This window comes from Trichoplusia ni, chromosome 1 (genome assembly GCF_003590095.1).
Source record: "Trichoplusia ni isolate ovarian cell line Hi5 chromosome 1, tn1, whole genome shotgun sequence".
NCBI classification, from domain to species: domain Eukaryota; kingdom Metazoa; phylum Arthropoda; class Insecta; order Lepidoptera; family Noctuidae; genus Trichoplusia; species Trichoplusia ni.
This window is the reverse complement of record NC_039478.1, coordinates 12,457,874-12,474,349: the sequence shown is the minus strand read 5'-3', so window position 1 is coordinate 12,474,349 and position 16,476 is coordinate 12,457,874. Positions and strand designations below refer to the sequence as shown.

The 16,476-nt window shown below is 32.5% G+C and overlaps 1 protein-coding gene across 4 annotated transcripts in view; it reads left to right on the top strand.

Annotated features, from left to right (window-relative positions):
• The window catches only part of LOC113495006 (sex peptide receptor-like), a 48,317-nt gene that overhangs the window by 19,024 nt on the left and 12,817 nt on the right, over window positions 1-16,476 (top strand). For 3 of the 4 annotated variants that reach the window (XM_026873569.1, XM_026873592.1, XM_026873584.1), the window contains exon 2: window positions 6,728-7,095. In XM_026873569.1, the coding sequence (XP_026729370.1) occupies window positions 6,805-7,095 (291 nt within the window). In that variant the 5' untranslated portion in view covers window positions 6,728-6,804. Of the gene's footprint in view, window positions 1-6,462; window positions 7,096-16,476 lie in introns of those variants that run through there. The other variant, XM_026873575.1, reaches the window with a different exon arrangement.

The following is a 16,476-nucleotide window of genomic DNA, read 5'->3' as shown; positions in this document are numbered from 1 at the left end:
TCAGTTGGAGAGGTTGTGGCTCCCAGATCTAGCGATGACGAAGCAGGTTTGTTACAAATACTCTCACTCCTCATTAAATTATCGATAATCCATGATAAAAGACAGAATACTATTCTTTACTTTTCATAAAATTCAGCGTAATCCCAGTTTTTGTTGAGGTGAGGTCGTCGTACTCAACTTTTTATTAGAAATGGTGATTATAAAAGTATTCAGAAATATCTGAATTTTGTTAAAGAATTTTGTTTGCTTTTTTAAAGAAGCAGTTTACTAAGTGACGACTGTTAACTGTTAGCAATTGTTAAACTATGTTCGGCTTACTTGCCTATAAATAAAGTTAGCAATTCAAATATTTATAAAAAGAAATCTCCTTGAGTAAGATGCCGTTAATCCCTCAGTAACTGAACATTAAGTTAGATAAAGTAAAATGTATTTATTTGTTTCTACAAATTCATAAAGTTTGTGATCGTTGCTTATTGAAATGGATAGACCAGACACATTATGTAAAAGTGTGTGTAGATGATAGCCATACATCCTTACCTATCAAATACATAGTATATAGTCGAGGCTAATAATGTTAGTGTTGCGATAGACTTCCAGTTTATTTATTCTTTTGGTGAAATATAAGTTATAGAATAATAATAATTATTCAATTTATTGCTAGCTCTTTTATCTTAGATCGTCCCTTTTATTGACACTAAACAAAAAAAAACAAAACATCTGCGGCTGTATGTGCTTACTTAGACTATGAAAAATCTATTAAATATTGTCAATGAATATTACTTTTCGTTTAGAGAAGGTAACTAAACCTCTTAAGCTGGATGGTCCTTTATTTCCATTTTACTCGAGACAACGCGCGACGGGGCGATAATGAAAATTGAAAACTTTTAATAGTGCGCAGTCTGTACCTAAGTGGATATTTCCCTAAAACCTTGCATGGATATATTGGTTCCATATTTTCATATACTTTGCTTCAGGAGCTCATGAAATATCTTTTCGCATTAGGAACCTCTCATCTCTTAAAGTTTATGACTCTATCAAGGATAGTGAGGCAGTCTATAGTTTAGAACTTTTTTGCGTTACTGTCTAATTTAAATACTGTAACAACTTTAGTAAATATAGAAGGACAACTTATTTTATGTATTATTGAAATATTTTTTATAAATTTTGTAATGCCTTCTATTGCTGTGCCCTAACAGGGTCCATAATATTGTACCTAATTTTAAGCCTCTTCAACATCTATTGTAACATTATAGAATGTAAATAAATATATGAATATGAACTTAACCACATTTAATAAAAGTATCTGCCATGTACTGAAGACCATTATTTACGAATTAACTAGTATAACCTACTTTTTGATATTAGCATAAAGTTTGTGTTTTTGAATCTAATCTGAATTTAATCTGAGAGCCCACCGAACTAAGTTTATTGTGGCACATACATTGTTCAATGTTTACTTTTCATTTTCTCGCTAGAGCCTTCTAACATTATCTTAACCTAAGATGTATTTTAAGATCAGTTCATAGAAAAAGGTTGATTTTAAGATGTTTAACATTTAAATTGCTTTTTCCGGGTCATCGCGGGAACCAAGATACGAAAAATCACCAATCGTTCCTCCTTCCTTACAAAGGAAGAGGCCCATGCCCAACAGTGTGATACTTCTTTGTTTTATGACCAAAATGAGTATAAATTATTTAATCATTGTTCGGGAAATATTTTGACACGAATATTAAAAGTAAAAATATGATTATTATAGCTCATTCATTTTATATTAACTTTTCTATGAACATAAGCAATTAAAAACTCTTAATGATACTTCTTGATTTACATTTTTAGAATACATAGCCTTGATTGTCAAATTAAAGTAAAAACGTCATTCCCTTGACAAATTTAATTTACGAGATAAAATTAAATATTCTTTTCAATAATGTTTATTTTGCTGTGTCTGAAATTCGAATGAATATTATGCGTCAAATGAATCTGATTGTTTGTAATTATGTTGACTTGTTTATTTTGCTAGGTGATTCATAGCAAGCAGAATGCCCAGCCATTAGGCAAAGAAAAATAAGTTTACACAGTTAAATATTGAAACTCTTTGGTACCAGAAAAAAAATGACCGAAGAGGGCGCGGTTTTAGCTCTTGCTGATTGAAAAGGCGGGACATTTAAAATTGGAACGTGATTGACAATTGTTGCTTTTAATTTAAGTTCAATTGTATTTTTGTATGATTTATTAATTTGTGTTTGTGACATTAACCTATTTATTTGTAAATAAGTTGTTAAATTAGTGCCAACTTGCTCTTTAATCTATTGCAAAGGTAAAGTTTTCGTACCTAATTTGTATTTTAGAAATCATTGATCGTGTGACTGGAATTTATGTACGCAAAAACTGTCTACTAGTAAAATTCAAACGACAATACATGCTTCTTTAAAAATATATCGAATAAGTGAACGAATACTTACGTAATAAGAATACGACGTAAAAATCTTTTTGATCTACCTTTTGATATATTTCACCGTCTCTCAACACTGGTATTTGTCTTTGATGCAAACTAGCTGAGATACAACGAGAGCCTTTTACTAGTCCAGCTGAAATTAAAAGCTCTTGACTTTGACCTATACGTTTGGCGGAGCGGTGATATTACTAAGAAAATCTTTGTGACATAGAAATTGACATAGAAAATCTCTCGTCTCTCGTCTTTTTGTGTAGTTGCTGTTGTAAATGAAAACTACCATCCCCATTGTATGATTAGGGTTTCTGTTTCTGGGCCTAACTTAATCTGTTTTCTCTGCGGGCTAGTGAGCATATCGTATCCTCTGTTTTTTTTGGGTTCCAAAAGGTAAAAACTTCTATTACTAAAGCTCCGCTGTCTGACTGTCTAGACCTCTGTACCTCATGAACCGCAATAGAAAGTTATTTTTTTCGCAGATGATGTATTTTCGTTGCCGCTATGTAAATTTAATGGGTGACCAATTTTTTGAGAAACTGTATGTCATTAGTACGGAACCGTCGCGGGTTCAACTCTTACTTCAGCTCATTTTTGTATTTCAGTGTGGGGTTAAATTGGAACCCCGTCGACTACAAACACCTCGGGTCCGATACTGCCTATCGAAATAAGAAACATCAGAGTTCCTAACAAGCTTATAGTAGATAGGTACTACACTATTAAATGTAATTTTGTACGTAATGTTCCATATAAAAACATGTTGATCGTTACTGTCTCCATTAATAGGTAATATATTATTCAGGCATACAAGTAGATTCTATTACTCCGTCACAAAGACATTCGAAGAATGAATAACAATATTATGACACCATAATCAATCTTGAACAATAGTCATGTCTTTGCTTGTAACTCGATGTAGGATAAACATAGAAAAATATATTCTACTTACGCGTAATAAAAGTTATGGCCAAATCAATTGGATTTGTTATACCTTTATTAGAACTTTTCTAATCAAGAATTATTTTCTCGTCTTTAAGGAAAGAGCCCATTCTTTAGCAGTAAGACATTTACATTTTGTTTTTTGTTTTTTAAATCGATTGCTGAGTTTCGTTTTAGAAAGAAAAACGAACAATTGAAATCAATGTAAGTGACATTCCTTTTGTTATGTGACGTGAGTTTGACTTGTCTGTTCAATACAATGGAGGGATGCGTCAGCGATAGGGGAAACTGTTAAACTTACTCTTCTAAAGGCCCTTAAAATAAAAATATTAAGGAAATATATGTCAGTATATAAAAAAACTGAGTAGACAGAAACGCGGTGGGTTTTGCACAGTAGACATTTATCGTAAAAGTGTTTTATTTTACGGCCTCCGTTAGACGCGTCGTTAAATAGCGAGAAAACACTTTCGACTGAAATTAATAATTTAAACACAAATATAGATTACAAACAAATAACTACTTAGCAAATTAACAATTTGAAACCAATTCACAGAATGTGGTTTTAATATAGGTAAATAAACAGCATCGAATTTCAATAAAAAAATAAAAAATGATAACCATTCCTAGAAATGGGCTCGTCGCTCAATGTATTGTAGGCCATCGGTCACTTACTACTAAATATCTATTACACGCATTTGATCATTGATCATGAAATAATTCTCAAAACTATTTCTTGGAAGTGAGTTCGAACGAAATGTTAAATAAATAAAAAATATTTGGTCTTTTCAATCTATCATAGCCTTAATACCCAAAATGTCCTTACTGATACACCCCACTCATTTATAAAAATCTTTTATAATTTGATACATTTTTAGGCTATCAACTCTGAATTGGTCACTGCAAGACAAAGGCCCTTTCCCTCCTCCTTTATTCCTGTCTATGGCTAACAGGGTCCAGTGTTGTGAGAAGGAATCTGCGAAGTGTTTTTGTTAATAACACTATGCCAACAGCCTTTTTTCAAAGCTCATTCGGCACTCTTCTAAAGTGAGGCCCCAGTTAGGATCTAATACTTTTAAAAGTGAGAGTAAGCGTGTGTAAATGATTGATCTGAAAATCAATAATATGTAAATGTGTGCCTGATTTGCGACTCACCGTTCCATACAGGGAACTTTTTGGGAAAATTACGGTAGATAAGAAAAAGAGTTTATGGCGGCCATGGTGGTAAAATTGATAAAGTTATGCTTCACGGGTTATATGAAACGGTATTTTATTATAATATGCTGCGTTAATTATGTATGAAACCATAAAATATTGTTAATGGAAAGAAATATTTCAAATGAATGGTTGGATCTCGTTTGTGTAAAGTAATTGCCATTTCAATTTACTGAAAAAAATGCAAACTTATAAACGTCGATCTGTTGAAAAACGTGGCATTAATATTAAAAGTAATTTTCAAAGCAGCTGACTCAGTGAAAGCTTAAACCTGAAGGTACTTAAGTCTCAGAAAGGCGTAGACGTTCCTTATAATGGGCACTTAACCGGGTAATCCAATATTGCAGTTTCATAAGCATTTTCAACACTGTTTACCGATCCATTTTTTTACGCTCCCTACGTGCCTATTGCGCCCAAAAGCGATTCTGGATTTTTATACTCATGTGAAATAAGGAAAACATATTTTTTTACTAGCTATATTATCGTTAAATAATACTTATTACATATAGACCATAAGAGACTATTAAATTTTTGCCGTTGAGGAAGCGAGACGCCGATATATACCGTATAATGCGCTGTCTCGCTTCTGTGACTAGCTACGATACTGCTTTTAGTCCTTGAAGTACCGACGCTATGCAGATTTCTACTTTGTTTTAACTGTCATTATTTACTCTTTTTGCGCCAGTGAGCAACATAAAGAGTTCCTTCAGATCCATTTCTACAATTTTATCAGAACAGAAAACAATCCTCATGAAAATAAATAATAAGAAGAGATAAGACCTTCCATGGATAAGTCTTAAATACGTTTCATAAAGCTATAATAAAGTCATTTTCATTTAAAATGTTTATCTAGACCGTTATTTCAGCTTGCCGCGAAGCTTTGGAATATTGCCAGGAAGGAAGCAATCAGAAAATTAATATTTGCTTGTTTTGTTTTCATTAAGATACGTAGGGTCAACCACATGTTTATAGTTGCAATAAAATTATAGGAAAATAAACCTTATTGCTTTTGGATAATGATACTTCTTATAGTTTACATATTCCTTTGAAAGATTCTTAGTATCTAATGATAACAGATGTTAATTAAAATCATAAATTAAATAAAACTCACCTTTTAAATAAGTGAAACTACTAAATTCTTCTAATAATTATTACGTCACAGTTTTATATTTTATTTATGACAGCTACTATACAATATTGCATTATTGCATTGCAAAGAGACTCCCTCTACATTGTAATTAATAGGTGGTGTTCATTAATTGAAGGCTAAACGAATACTCTTCACTAATTAAATATCAATCAACATCAGATTTTCACTTATGTTACTTACATTGGATGGTAAAATTAATGTTTTAACACCAAAACGTAAATTAAAACTACATATACGTATACATCGCAAAACCTGATAATACCATTTGCCTTTTGCCTTAGATTTGTTGCAGGTTTAGTTAGTAATGAGAATTAACTGTAGAAATCGCTTCGGCTCTGATTTAAACATCATACTAAGAAAACCAATTCATTAACAAAGATCTATATACACGGTGATTTTTAAGTCGTCTTACAAAAGTAGCCCAGTTCATGTATCCGACGTAAAATACCCATAGGCGCGATTTTTTTTTTTTTAAAAAGTACGAAGAAAGTTAAACAAGAGAAATCCGAAATATACTCTTAAAAATGATAAAAACGCCGCCGCCCGCGCCCCTCATCATTGTTACAAGGCTCGGACCGCGCTCGCAACAGAGCTGTGTTTCTAAAAAACTACGAATTGCATCATAATATTGAATAAAAATTGCATTGCATAAATACCTATTTTTTTACCATGAACGCGTTCTAGTCATTGGATACATGAACTGGGCTGCTTTTGTAAGACGACTAAAAAATCACGGTGTATATACTATCTAGACGTTCTGATTTTCCGAAGCGGATCGTAAGCCTTGTAGTTAACCAAGGCCATTATAGAAAATGTTATCCTATATGAAAATATAAATAATATCACTACTATCGCTGAGAAAAAGTTTATCATTATCCCTTGGGCAGCTGTTAAAATGAAATATGCGCGATTAAAAAGATTTAGTTGAATCCCAGCGGAATTAAAAATCCTGTTCTAACACTAGATTCATCTTGTTTCAGGTTGCAGATTGTAAAGACAAACAACTATGAAGGATGAGAAATTTAATAGAGTATAATTGAAACGAACAATCTTCAAAATGTCTAACAAATCGCAGATGCTTATGGATATTTTCCAAGAGATATTAGCGGCGTCTGGGAATGCTTCGGACAGTGGGATCAATGAGACACAGATAGTTTCAGTGTTGAGGGAGCAAGCGGTCCGTGGGGGAAGGGGCGATGAGATTGAATCTCTCCTTGTGAAGATGATGAGGGATGCTAAGAGCAGGCTGAACTTAAGCTTGAAACCTGACACGTGCGGTTACTGCGAGGGAGACTTCAGAGACATAATCATGGCCTACAATGGTATCCATGGTTACGTGAGCTTGTTGGTACGTAGCTAATGTAAATTATTCAATTTCCATTGAATGCGTTGCGACGCGTTTAGCACTGACTATTAATGGTGAGATATTAATATGTATTTGCGATGTGTTTATGTGCAATACGGATATAATGATAATAATATGTAAATTTTCTTTATTTATACGAATTAGTTGAAATCCTACGAAAGCTGATTTTTAATTTGGCAGCATAACTGTTTTCCGTGCAATACATTTGATTGCCATCAAAAACTATTTTCCTTTTAACAAATGATTGGGTAGTGATCGGATACCATGGGAATAACCAAGAACCTTCATAAAAGGGTAAATAACAAGGGGAAAGATTGTGATTGACAAGTCCCTAATATGGCGTTGGCGTCATATTATCTTAATATCCAATCCCATATACAAGGAATCAATACAAAATATATTTCTAAACTCCACCGTTTGTTTGATAAACAACTGACTGAGTTTTACTAGCAGAAGAGATTGTGGAGAGTAAACAACTACCTACCTGGAGAATTGAAAAAGAAAACATACTTCAACAATGCTGTTATTCTTCAAGTAACACGGTTGAAAAGTCCTTTTCTTTGTGTTTCTTTAGTGTCTTCATACGTAGACATAACTGTCAGATGCATGCGGAACCGTAATAAATAACCGTGGGCCATTCAAATCTGCTGTGGATCAGACCCAAGTTTTTGCCTCTAGTTTTCCTTTTTATCGCCCTATTTTGTAAAGCCGTAGCTATTATGTGAAGGTATCGAATTTTTTCTTTGTTTTCGTATCGGACGTGGAAAGTACGAGTATATTGAAATAAATGTTCGACGACCACATAATTTCCCGGCAGATAGTTTATAGAATTCCCAAGGTTCATTGTTTAAGTTCGATTGGGTTCCGAAACTGGACTTAATCCTGGCGATTCATTACTCAGTTGTTACATATTCTAGGAATCAATAAGGAACTGGGACAACAGCGTGTACGGTTCATGATGCAGTTCATCACTTATTTACTGTATAATACATAGGTACGATAGAGAACGATGAAAGGAAATGGCTGCCTCTACGTTTGATCCAGAAAAGCTTTAAAACGACAATAAGTATTTTAATCTAATGATCGGATATTTCTATATTCTCTTAGGGATATTCAATTTCTAGCTGAGAAGGACAATATAATAAATCCGGTTTTGTTGGTACTATATCTGAAGTTGTGAGTGTGAAAAATAATATATATACCTAATAACAGTATCCGCCTCACCTGAAATTTTCCTACCACTCAATAAAGGAAGAGGTCTCAAAGAAAATGTTTTCAATATTTTTTATTAGAGAAATGTAATTCAATTAAGTCGTAGTAGTATCGAATCACCTAATAAAAAAAGCTGTTCGTTTCTGGAATAGAGTTTAAGAATATAAGCTCATTATAATTGTTATATTCGAGTGGACACTTCATTATAAATCCCCTTAGCGATATTTCTATTCTAAAGTAGTTACGAGTTCCTAACTTAAAGCGTCTACGATAATGGACCTCAGCTGAAGGTAATAAAGTTTTTTCCCAAGAGCATTACAGCACTTTAAATTAGAATTAAGAAACTGTTTTAATGAAAACTATTTTTAAAAAAACCTTTTTATTGCACCGATGGAATTGTTGTTTGGTGCGTGCATTTATTCGAGGGATTTCATGTCATTTTGTGTAGTGAAAATATTTAACAATTATGCCCTTTGTAAAAAACAACAGTTTATATGACACATATCTAAATTATGTTGCAAACTTCAAAATGATATTTTCCCGTAATCGATTTTTTTTATATCTGTGCTCATTTAAGTTGAACGTAGCATTTTAATGAACTTAGTTATTTTAAGAGTAATGCTCATTTTAGAATAAATCAATACCTATTTAAAGAAACAGATTAGTTGATTTAGAGCAAGTACACTTGCTTAAAACTGCTTATCAAAATAAGAATTTCACTACCGTTACCGGTAAAAAAAACACTCTTACATGTGGAAATGACAGATTTGACTCACTTCCAAGCTATTATGACGTAATTTTTAACCATATCTGAGTATTGCTGCACTTTAAAAAAAAAGGCGCATATCTACGTCTTCAGTTTACTCATAAAAGCCTTCAGGATTCCAGTAATTGAAACTCGTACTTAACTAACTTCATTGGCCTATTATCAAAATTTTCCTGGAATGTCTAGTTTATCCTTGTTCGTGAACATTAACCCCCACATAACACAAATAATTGACGTAAAATATTCCTTTGAATAGAGTTCAGTGAGATTAAATGATTGGGAAGACAGTTTAGTGACCCGGCGTCGCTTGGAATATCTTCTCAGAGCTTCAATTGTTCACTCGAGCAAAGGACTTGTTTTCCTCACAGTTTATAAGCATATGTATATTTAGAAAATGATTATTTTGAACCTTGTGATAACAGTTCTAAAGAAGATTTTAACTTCTGACGTAGAATTAAGTTAGTTACAGTTCAAAAGCCTGTTGTTGACGTGCAGTAAGTTTCAAAATATTCGTAAAGAGAACTTTCGTTTTTAACATTAATTCATTAATTAGTAATTTTATTAAGAAAAATCTTTTAATATTCAATTTCTTTAATATTATTCAAATTTTGATTAATTTATTTAGATGGGACCTCCGTCCAATTAATGACAAGGTCGCTCATAGCTCAATTAGTTAACTAATCCCTGGGTTCAACGTAAATTTAGAACTCTAAAACCAGAATAATTTCGGAATCGAGATTGAGTAAATATTTCCATGTTATTCGTAAAAATTCTCACGCCAGCTGCTTACGTAATAGCCTCACTTGTTTATGAATGTCTTGGCTGTCTATTTACGTTCGTCATATATTCAGAATTAGCACTGTTTGGAATATTTATTCTAATTTTTTAGAGAGGTACTTAAAAAAAAAGCGCTAAACACCAAAAATTTTGAAAACACCAGGTATTACTGAAACTAGATTTTAAAGATGGAAAAGATGCTTTATATCTTGGTATATTTAGGGTTTTCTCGGAAGGAATGGCAAGCTATTCTGATCTCGCAATTTGTGAGTATTGATAAGAGCTGCAAATTGAATCGTGACGACCGAAAGCATAAAAACTGAGAGAAAAGTGAGGTAAAGATTAATTATTTAAAAAAAATTGATTGATTGCTCCCATGGTTTATTTAATAAGTGTTTAAATAGTAAAAAAACTACATAAAAAATTGACGAAATAAATAAAATTAATTATTGAAACTGGTATATTATGTTAAAACGGGTGCCCGTGATGTTGAATGGCGTATTGCAATTAGGCAATAACAAGCACAGCTCCCGGAGCGCTAATCAAATCAGGCTAAGGATTCTAATCTAATTTTGACAGTGGTTATATGTAACTATCATGAAATGTAACTGATTCTATTCCTTTTAACAAATTCTGATGGTGAAGTAAAATAGAAGCGAGTAGGTATCGTCCTATACGTCTTTATTTGTTTAAGAACTTATGAATTCGTTTCATGAAGGTGATAACAATAAAATGGGTTCATCAAGTAGCTTGCACGTTCTTTTACTTATAATGACTTCTAAGTAAAATAAATCTAGATTTAGGAGCTTGTTACGGTAGAATTGTTCGTGAAGATTTTGATTACGATGTACAAAAAGCTACGGCATGGTTTGTCGAATTATGGTATGGCTAAAATATTATGATTATCAAGACTATCTTAGGGATTTCTTTTGTAATAAGCAGCACCCTTGTCCATCTTTTCTTTAAGTCTTTTACTTTTTATTTTTTTTGTGAATAGTTGCTATTGCGTCATAGAAAAAGCCATTGATGTTTTACAATCACAGCTAAAACTCACCGGGGGTCTACCACCACAATTTAAAAGCAATATTAGTGAAAGCACAGCGCAATACAAGAAGCTAAAGCGACTTCTTTCCTCTAATCAACAATAATATGGTATGACGTAAGGGTGGGCACCCTGAACACTAAAGTTCTATACCATACTGATAATTCCAGACAGGTTTTAAATATTGTTCATTTTGCAGTACAGGCACATATTGTATTGTGCAATATTATATTGATAGAACATTCTTTATTGCACACCATAGAATCACAGCTATGGAATTATACTATTTCAGCTCACATTTCCATAATACTTTTATTTTTAGTTTAATATTATAAGTTTTATTCGTAAGAGACTGGTTGCTACATCGACAGAAATCAAAAACATTATTACTGACTGTCTAGACGGTGCTCTGTTATGAGAAAAATACATTTCTAGGTATCGGCACTTGTTTCGGTAAATAATGGGTATTGGAAAAGTGCAGCGAAGTCTTAAAAGATTTATGGACCAATCAGAACTTCGGAAGAGGACACAAGGTGCAATTTCGCTTGTAGTGCCAGATTTTTTTAGTTTTCCAAAGATTATATTGTTAGCACTAGAATTGTTATTTACTATTCAAGTAACCGTTACAAAAAAGAAATGATGAATGTAAAAACAAATAATTTTTTGATGACCGGTTTTGGACGAGATATTAATTACATTTCAAGTAAAATATGCTCGGCATCCATTTTACTTGTACAGGAGATTACGGTAGAATATCTTGTTTTCGCTCGATTTACTTTTCAGAAGATAAAGTGGTAACTAAAGTGCCAAAAGCTAGCTTGAGTGTTTACTGATTGCTGGGGTGGATGCGTAAAATTGTAGTTTCGGGAACTTGAATCAAAACAAACCTCTCTCTTTGAGCATTTACCTGGAAGTGAAAACAACGTTTGTGGAAATTGTTGCTCTTTCATAGACTTAAAAAAAGGTTGCGAGAGCATGTCTTTTTTCGGATTACGTAGCCAAAGGATGGAAACGAAACGATTTTAGTGAGGCTCCCCTGTCGGCTTATTCTAATCACCGGACAGCATATCATGAACGGTAATAGTTAGAAAATTAATGCAAATCACGCACATCTGATCTAAATAAAAAATGGCGATCCTTGGACAAGTCGTCTGTACTAAACAGTTTCAACGACAAAAAACATTATTAAAATTTCGTGATATAAACCTTTTGCGCTGACGCTACTTGACTTAGTGTTTAGCGTTTCAGGTAATAAATGATTCTGTTTAGCCTTTGCTTTAGATTTTCTACTTCAATTATTTTCAATAATTGACTTACATCACAGGTGCTCTGTGACCAACGTTAGCCAATTGGAAAATAAATTGCTTTCTTTCAAGTTAACGGGTCGGAAATTTGAAAGCATTAAATAAGAAAATAGTAGGTAAAAGAAGCAAAACAGAAATTATATTACAAACTCGCTTCAAACAACATTGCACTTTATGAGATAAGCTTTAGAGGTAAATTTACTTCGTTAGAAATACTTTGCCTTTGTTGCTTCATACTATTAATATACTTGATTATTTCTAGACACCTCTCCAAGAATTACCAAATTAATTTAATAAAACCGTTCAGTTCGATTCGTTAGGGACAGAATTGAAAATTGAGTTAGACAATGGTTAGCAAATAATATTACGCAAGAGAGGCAAGAAGTGTTTGAAATTAAATAGAAAATTGTTCGGAATACAGCCGTAAGCAAGTTCCAATTATTTTTAAGGGTTGAGGAAAGTAACGAAACAAAAATAGGTAAAGGGTCAGACAAAGATGGCTTATGATATATTATATACATATATCATAATATATACAGATATATTTTATTGATTTATTTTAACTAGGGCTGTTGCCGTTTTAGAAGCAAAGAGCTGATGGATATTAGCATTACACCAGAAATACCTTTAAAAATAAACTTTGTGGGAAGTCCCCCGCCTTACACATTAATGTTTTTATAATTTCTTGTAACCTCTCAGACTTTTTGATGAACGACTTGTATTTCAATTTATCAAAAGCGTTCAAGTACTTTAGCCGGCAAGTAAAGTTTGTTTCGAGTTTCTTTTGGAAAAATGTTCACATAACCTCTGATGTACCTATGAGTAGCTGAAGGTGAACAGTCTTTGGTAGATGCCCTAACAAATTTTAGATTAAAATACTAAAAATTGTAAGACTGGATTCTTCCATTGAAGTTCCAAGAAACTTTATTGTTAACGTTATACAAAAACTTAATAATTAAGTTTGAGATATTATTAAATTATTTTAAGTGTTAACTTTATTCTTGTCCTGAAACAGTTTCCTCGAAATCAATGTTGATTTTGAAGGCTATTAAATTGTCTCAGCTCTTAATGAATTTGAATAGTTACGAGCTTTGTCGCTTGTTTCATCAGACCTTGTTCTAAGTGAATAGCTTTTGTTACCATTTCACTTCACTAGCACTTGTGGTTGACGGGTTGACGTTAATGTCCAACAACATTAGTGCGATTTATTTTGTTTTCATTTTAACCATCTCAATTGAATTTTCAAATGATTGTAGGTTTACGTAAAATGTTAGTTTCCTTTTTTAATTGTTGATGTATGTTTTAATGTTACGTAAAGCGGTTTTATAAAAAATAAAATATGTTCAGGTATTTAATGCTTTGTCTACTAATAAGGTATTGTAGTTAACGCTATAAATTAATAAGCTTATTCATTTTAAATGTACAAACCGTCTGCATGTAATACAATGCTTGAAAGTAAAGAGTAATAAAGATCGTATGTTAATAAATGCTATTAGAAGTGATACAATTAATTTTCACGGTAGTGAACTTCGAAACTTCTTCATATAGTATTCATTCATCACATCACGTAGTAATAACTTTGAAAAGTGAATCAAATAACGATTTCGATTTAAAGACAAATGAAAAAGAAATATAAAAAGAAAACGTCTCACAAGCCTGGCTTTGCTTAAATTCTATTTTCGTCCACCAAATGACTGACATATTTGAAATTTACGTTCTACGAAGTTGTTAATTCAGCTTCTGGTGTACGTCCATGAATCACGTTATTAGTTTACAAATCTGTAATACTCGTAAAGCAATATTTGTTGTAAGTAAAGTTTGGATCAAATATATCTGGTGATGTAACACTAGATCATTTGCTTGTAACAAAACTAGCCTGGGTTAGAAGCTAGCCTGAAAATTTTAGTCTGCTAGCTTATCGGGAAGTGCCTCAAAATTGAGTAACAAAAATCCAACCGGAAAAACAAACAAACAAGAAAGTCAGCGTATAAAAAAAGCGTTGCAAAAACGTGGCAAAATGGCTGCATGTCGGTATATTACTTAACATTTATTTTTTAAAGTGTTAGAGGTTAGTAAACTGTACAGACATCATGAAACACGTCGCTCCTCAAGTGAATGTTTGTATAAAGTGAAATTAAAATTGTTATTTATTTTGCAGTTGCTAGTATATTATTGTACGTTATAGTTTGCTCAATAGGATAACGGTGTGTAATTTGATATACAAAACGAAACCCTAAACGTATCCTCATAAAGGTAATTTTGAGTTAGTTTTCGCCATTTACATTTGATTAGAGTGGGTAGATGTTTGTATAGTGTATTGATTTTACGAACCACGTCGCTCCTTAAGGAAATGTTTTTAGAAATTAAAGTTGTAGAACTGCATGAAACTGAACAAGGTTGTGAAGTGATGGCTTCAGTACTCAACCTAAATTTTTCTAAGTGTTTGGTTTCTAGTTTTATTAGATTTACCTTAAAACTGCATCGTATACCTATGTACATAGCGATAATGAATGATGAGTTAGCGACTGCTTTACCGACCTCGTAAGATTTTGAGAACATTCTATTTACGAAAGAAAAACCATACAAGAAAATCGTTTTTGTTAGTAATTCTTTCGCAATCCTGATGAATGTATTGTATAACATTCAATTGTCTATCATAGAAAAATTAAACAGACGTTCATTTTGTTTTATTATAAACTTATAACATGTGTTCGATATAGTTGACTATTCGTCTTCTAGCTCAATTATGTCTGCATTATGCATTGTTTTTTGGTTCGTTTCAACCACTGTTATACGAAATTTGCATGCTGTGATTTAACAGTAAAGTTTTTAATTGTAAAGTATTTAAAATTAATTTGACGTTTGCACCGAATTTTAAGCAAATTAAGAAATTTTATTTGAATTCTTTAAGATGTGTAATATTATAACTTAAAGGTGCACGAAAAAGCGTGGCACATTATTTCTAGTAGGATCCCTCTCTTTCTAAACTGCTATATCATTATTTTTAAAAGCAGGCGGTTTGCCCCTTGTATTCTAATCACATTACTCTGTGCGCTGGCGCTCATTGAATTGGTCAAATGTATTGAATCGTTTGTTATGAAGTGCCGTAAGTTTGACAAGTCACGGCTATTGTCCAAAAGGAATGTTCCCATAGTTTCTAAATATTCTATTCATCATTCTAATCCGAAGTAAAATTTTCTAGGCTCTCAGAATGTGTAGACCGTTCCGAAGTTTCAATAGCCATATTTATAGTCTCGGAGGATATCGCAATGATGTATTGAAATCGTTTAGTAATGTAACCATAATATGTTATGTTTGAAAGGGACGATATTATTTGTGTTATCTAAGTTAATATTTATTACAATTACGCTCATATTGTGATTGTTCAATGGGTTATTGATAGTGCGGGTTTGATATTAACGTAGGCAAATAATTTGTAACGAGATAGAAACTGGAATTTTATAGTATTCTGTAGTGCTATTTGTTCAGCACGATAGTTTTTCTCTGCATTTGATAGCAGTACCTAGAAACCCAGTCCCAGTGGCAGCTAAAATCAATGAGTGAAAAATACACCTGTAGTTAATATTGCTCATAATATAGGAACAGCCTGATGACCGATGGACATATGTACATCCAAACCTTACTAATAGGGTTATCTACGTTTTGGGTAATGGTACCCTAAAGTAGGAGTAATCATTGTTATTACTTTTGTTTGTAAACACTTAATACCTATCGTTGTGGGAGTTTTAAGAAAAATATGAAATTTTTAAAACAATATTTTAAGCAGATGTTGAACATAACAATAATTGTGTCGCTATTACAATAATATGTAGTATTATTTATGTGTTCCTGATGTTGTATTAACAGCCGCAATAATATAATGGGCATGGGAACTAATGCGCATGACTATTTAATGGTTCAGCAGGTTTGTAATAAATCATTTTATTATATTTCGTTTATGAGCGCTTCTAGAAATAGATTAATATCGTAATGGTAGGTTTACGTTATGGTCATGATAAGCAAGAATTCCTTAATGTAACGCTTGTGTGAACAATTAGCTCTAAGTTTCAAGGTATAATAGCGAAAATGCATATTTACCCGGAGGTTATCGTTGTTTTTAAAACCTGGCTCAATACAAGGGCATTTAAGAGTTCAGCGTGTCTGTCTGTCCGTCTAACTGTATATTTGTATGTCTGTCTATTTGTTCATAGTAGCTCCCGAACGGATGGAGCGAATTCAATTTGTTTTTTTTTTTGTATTTA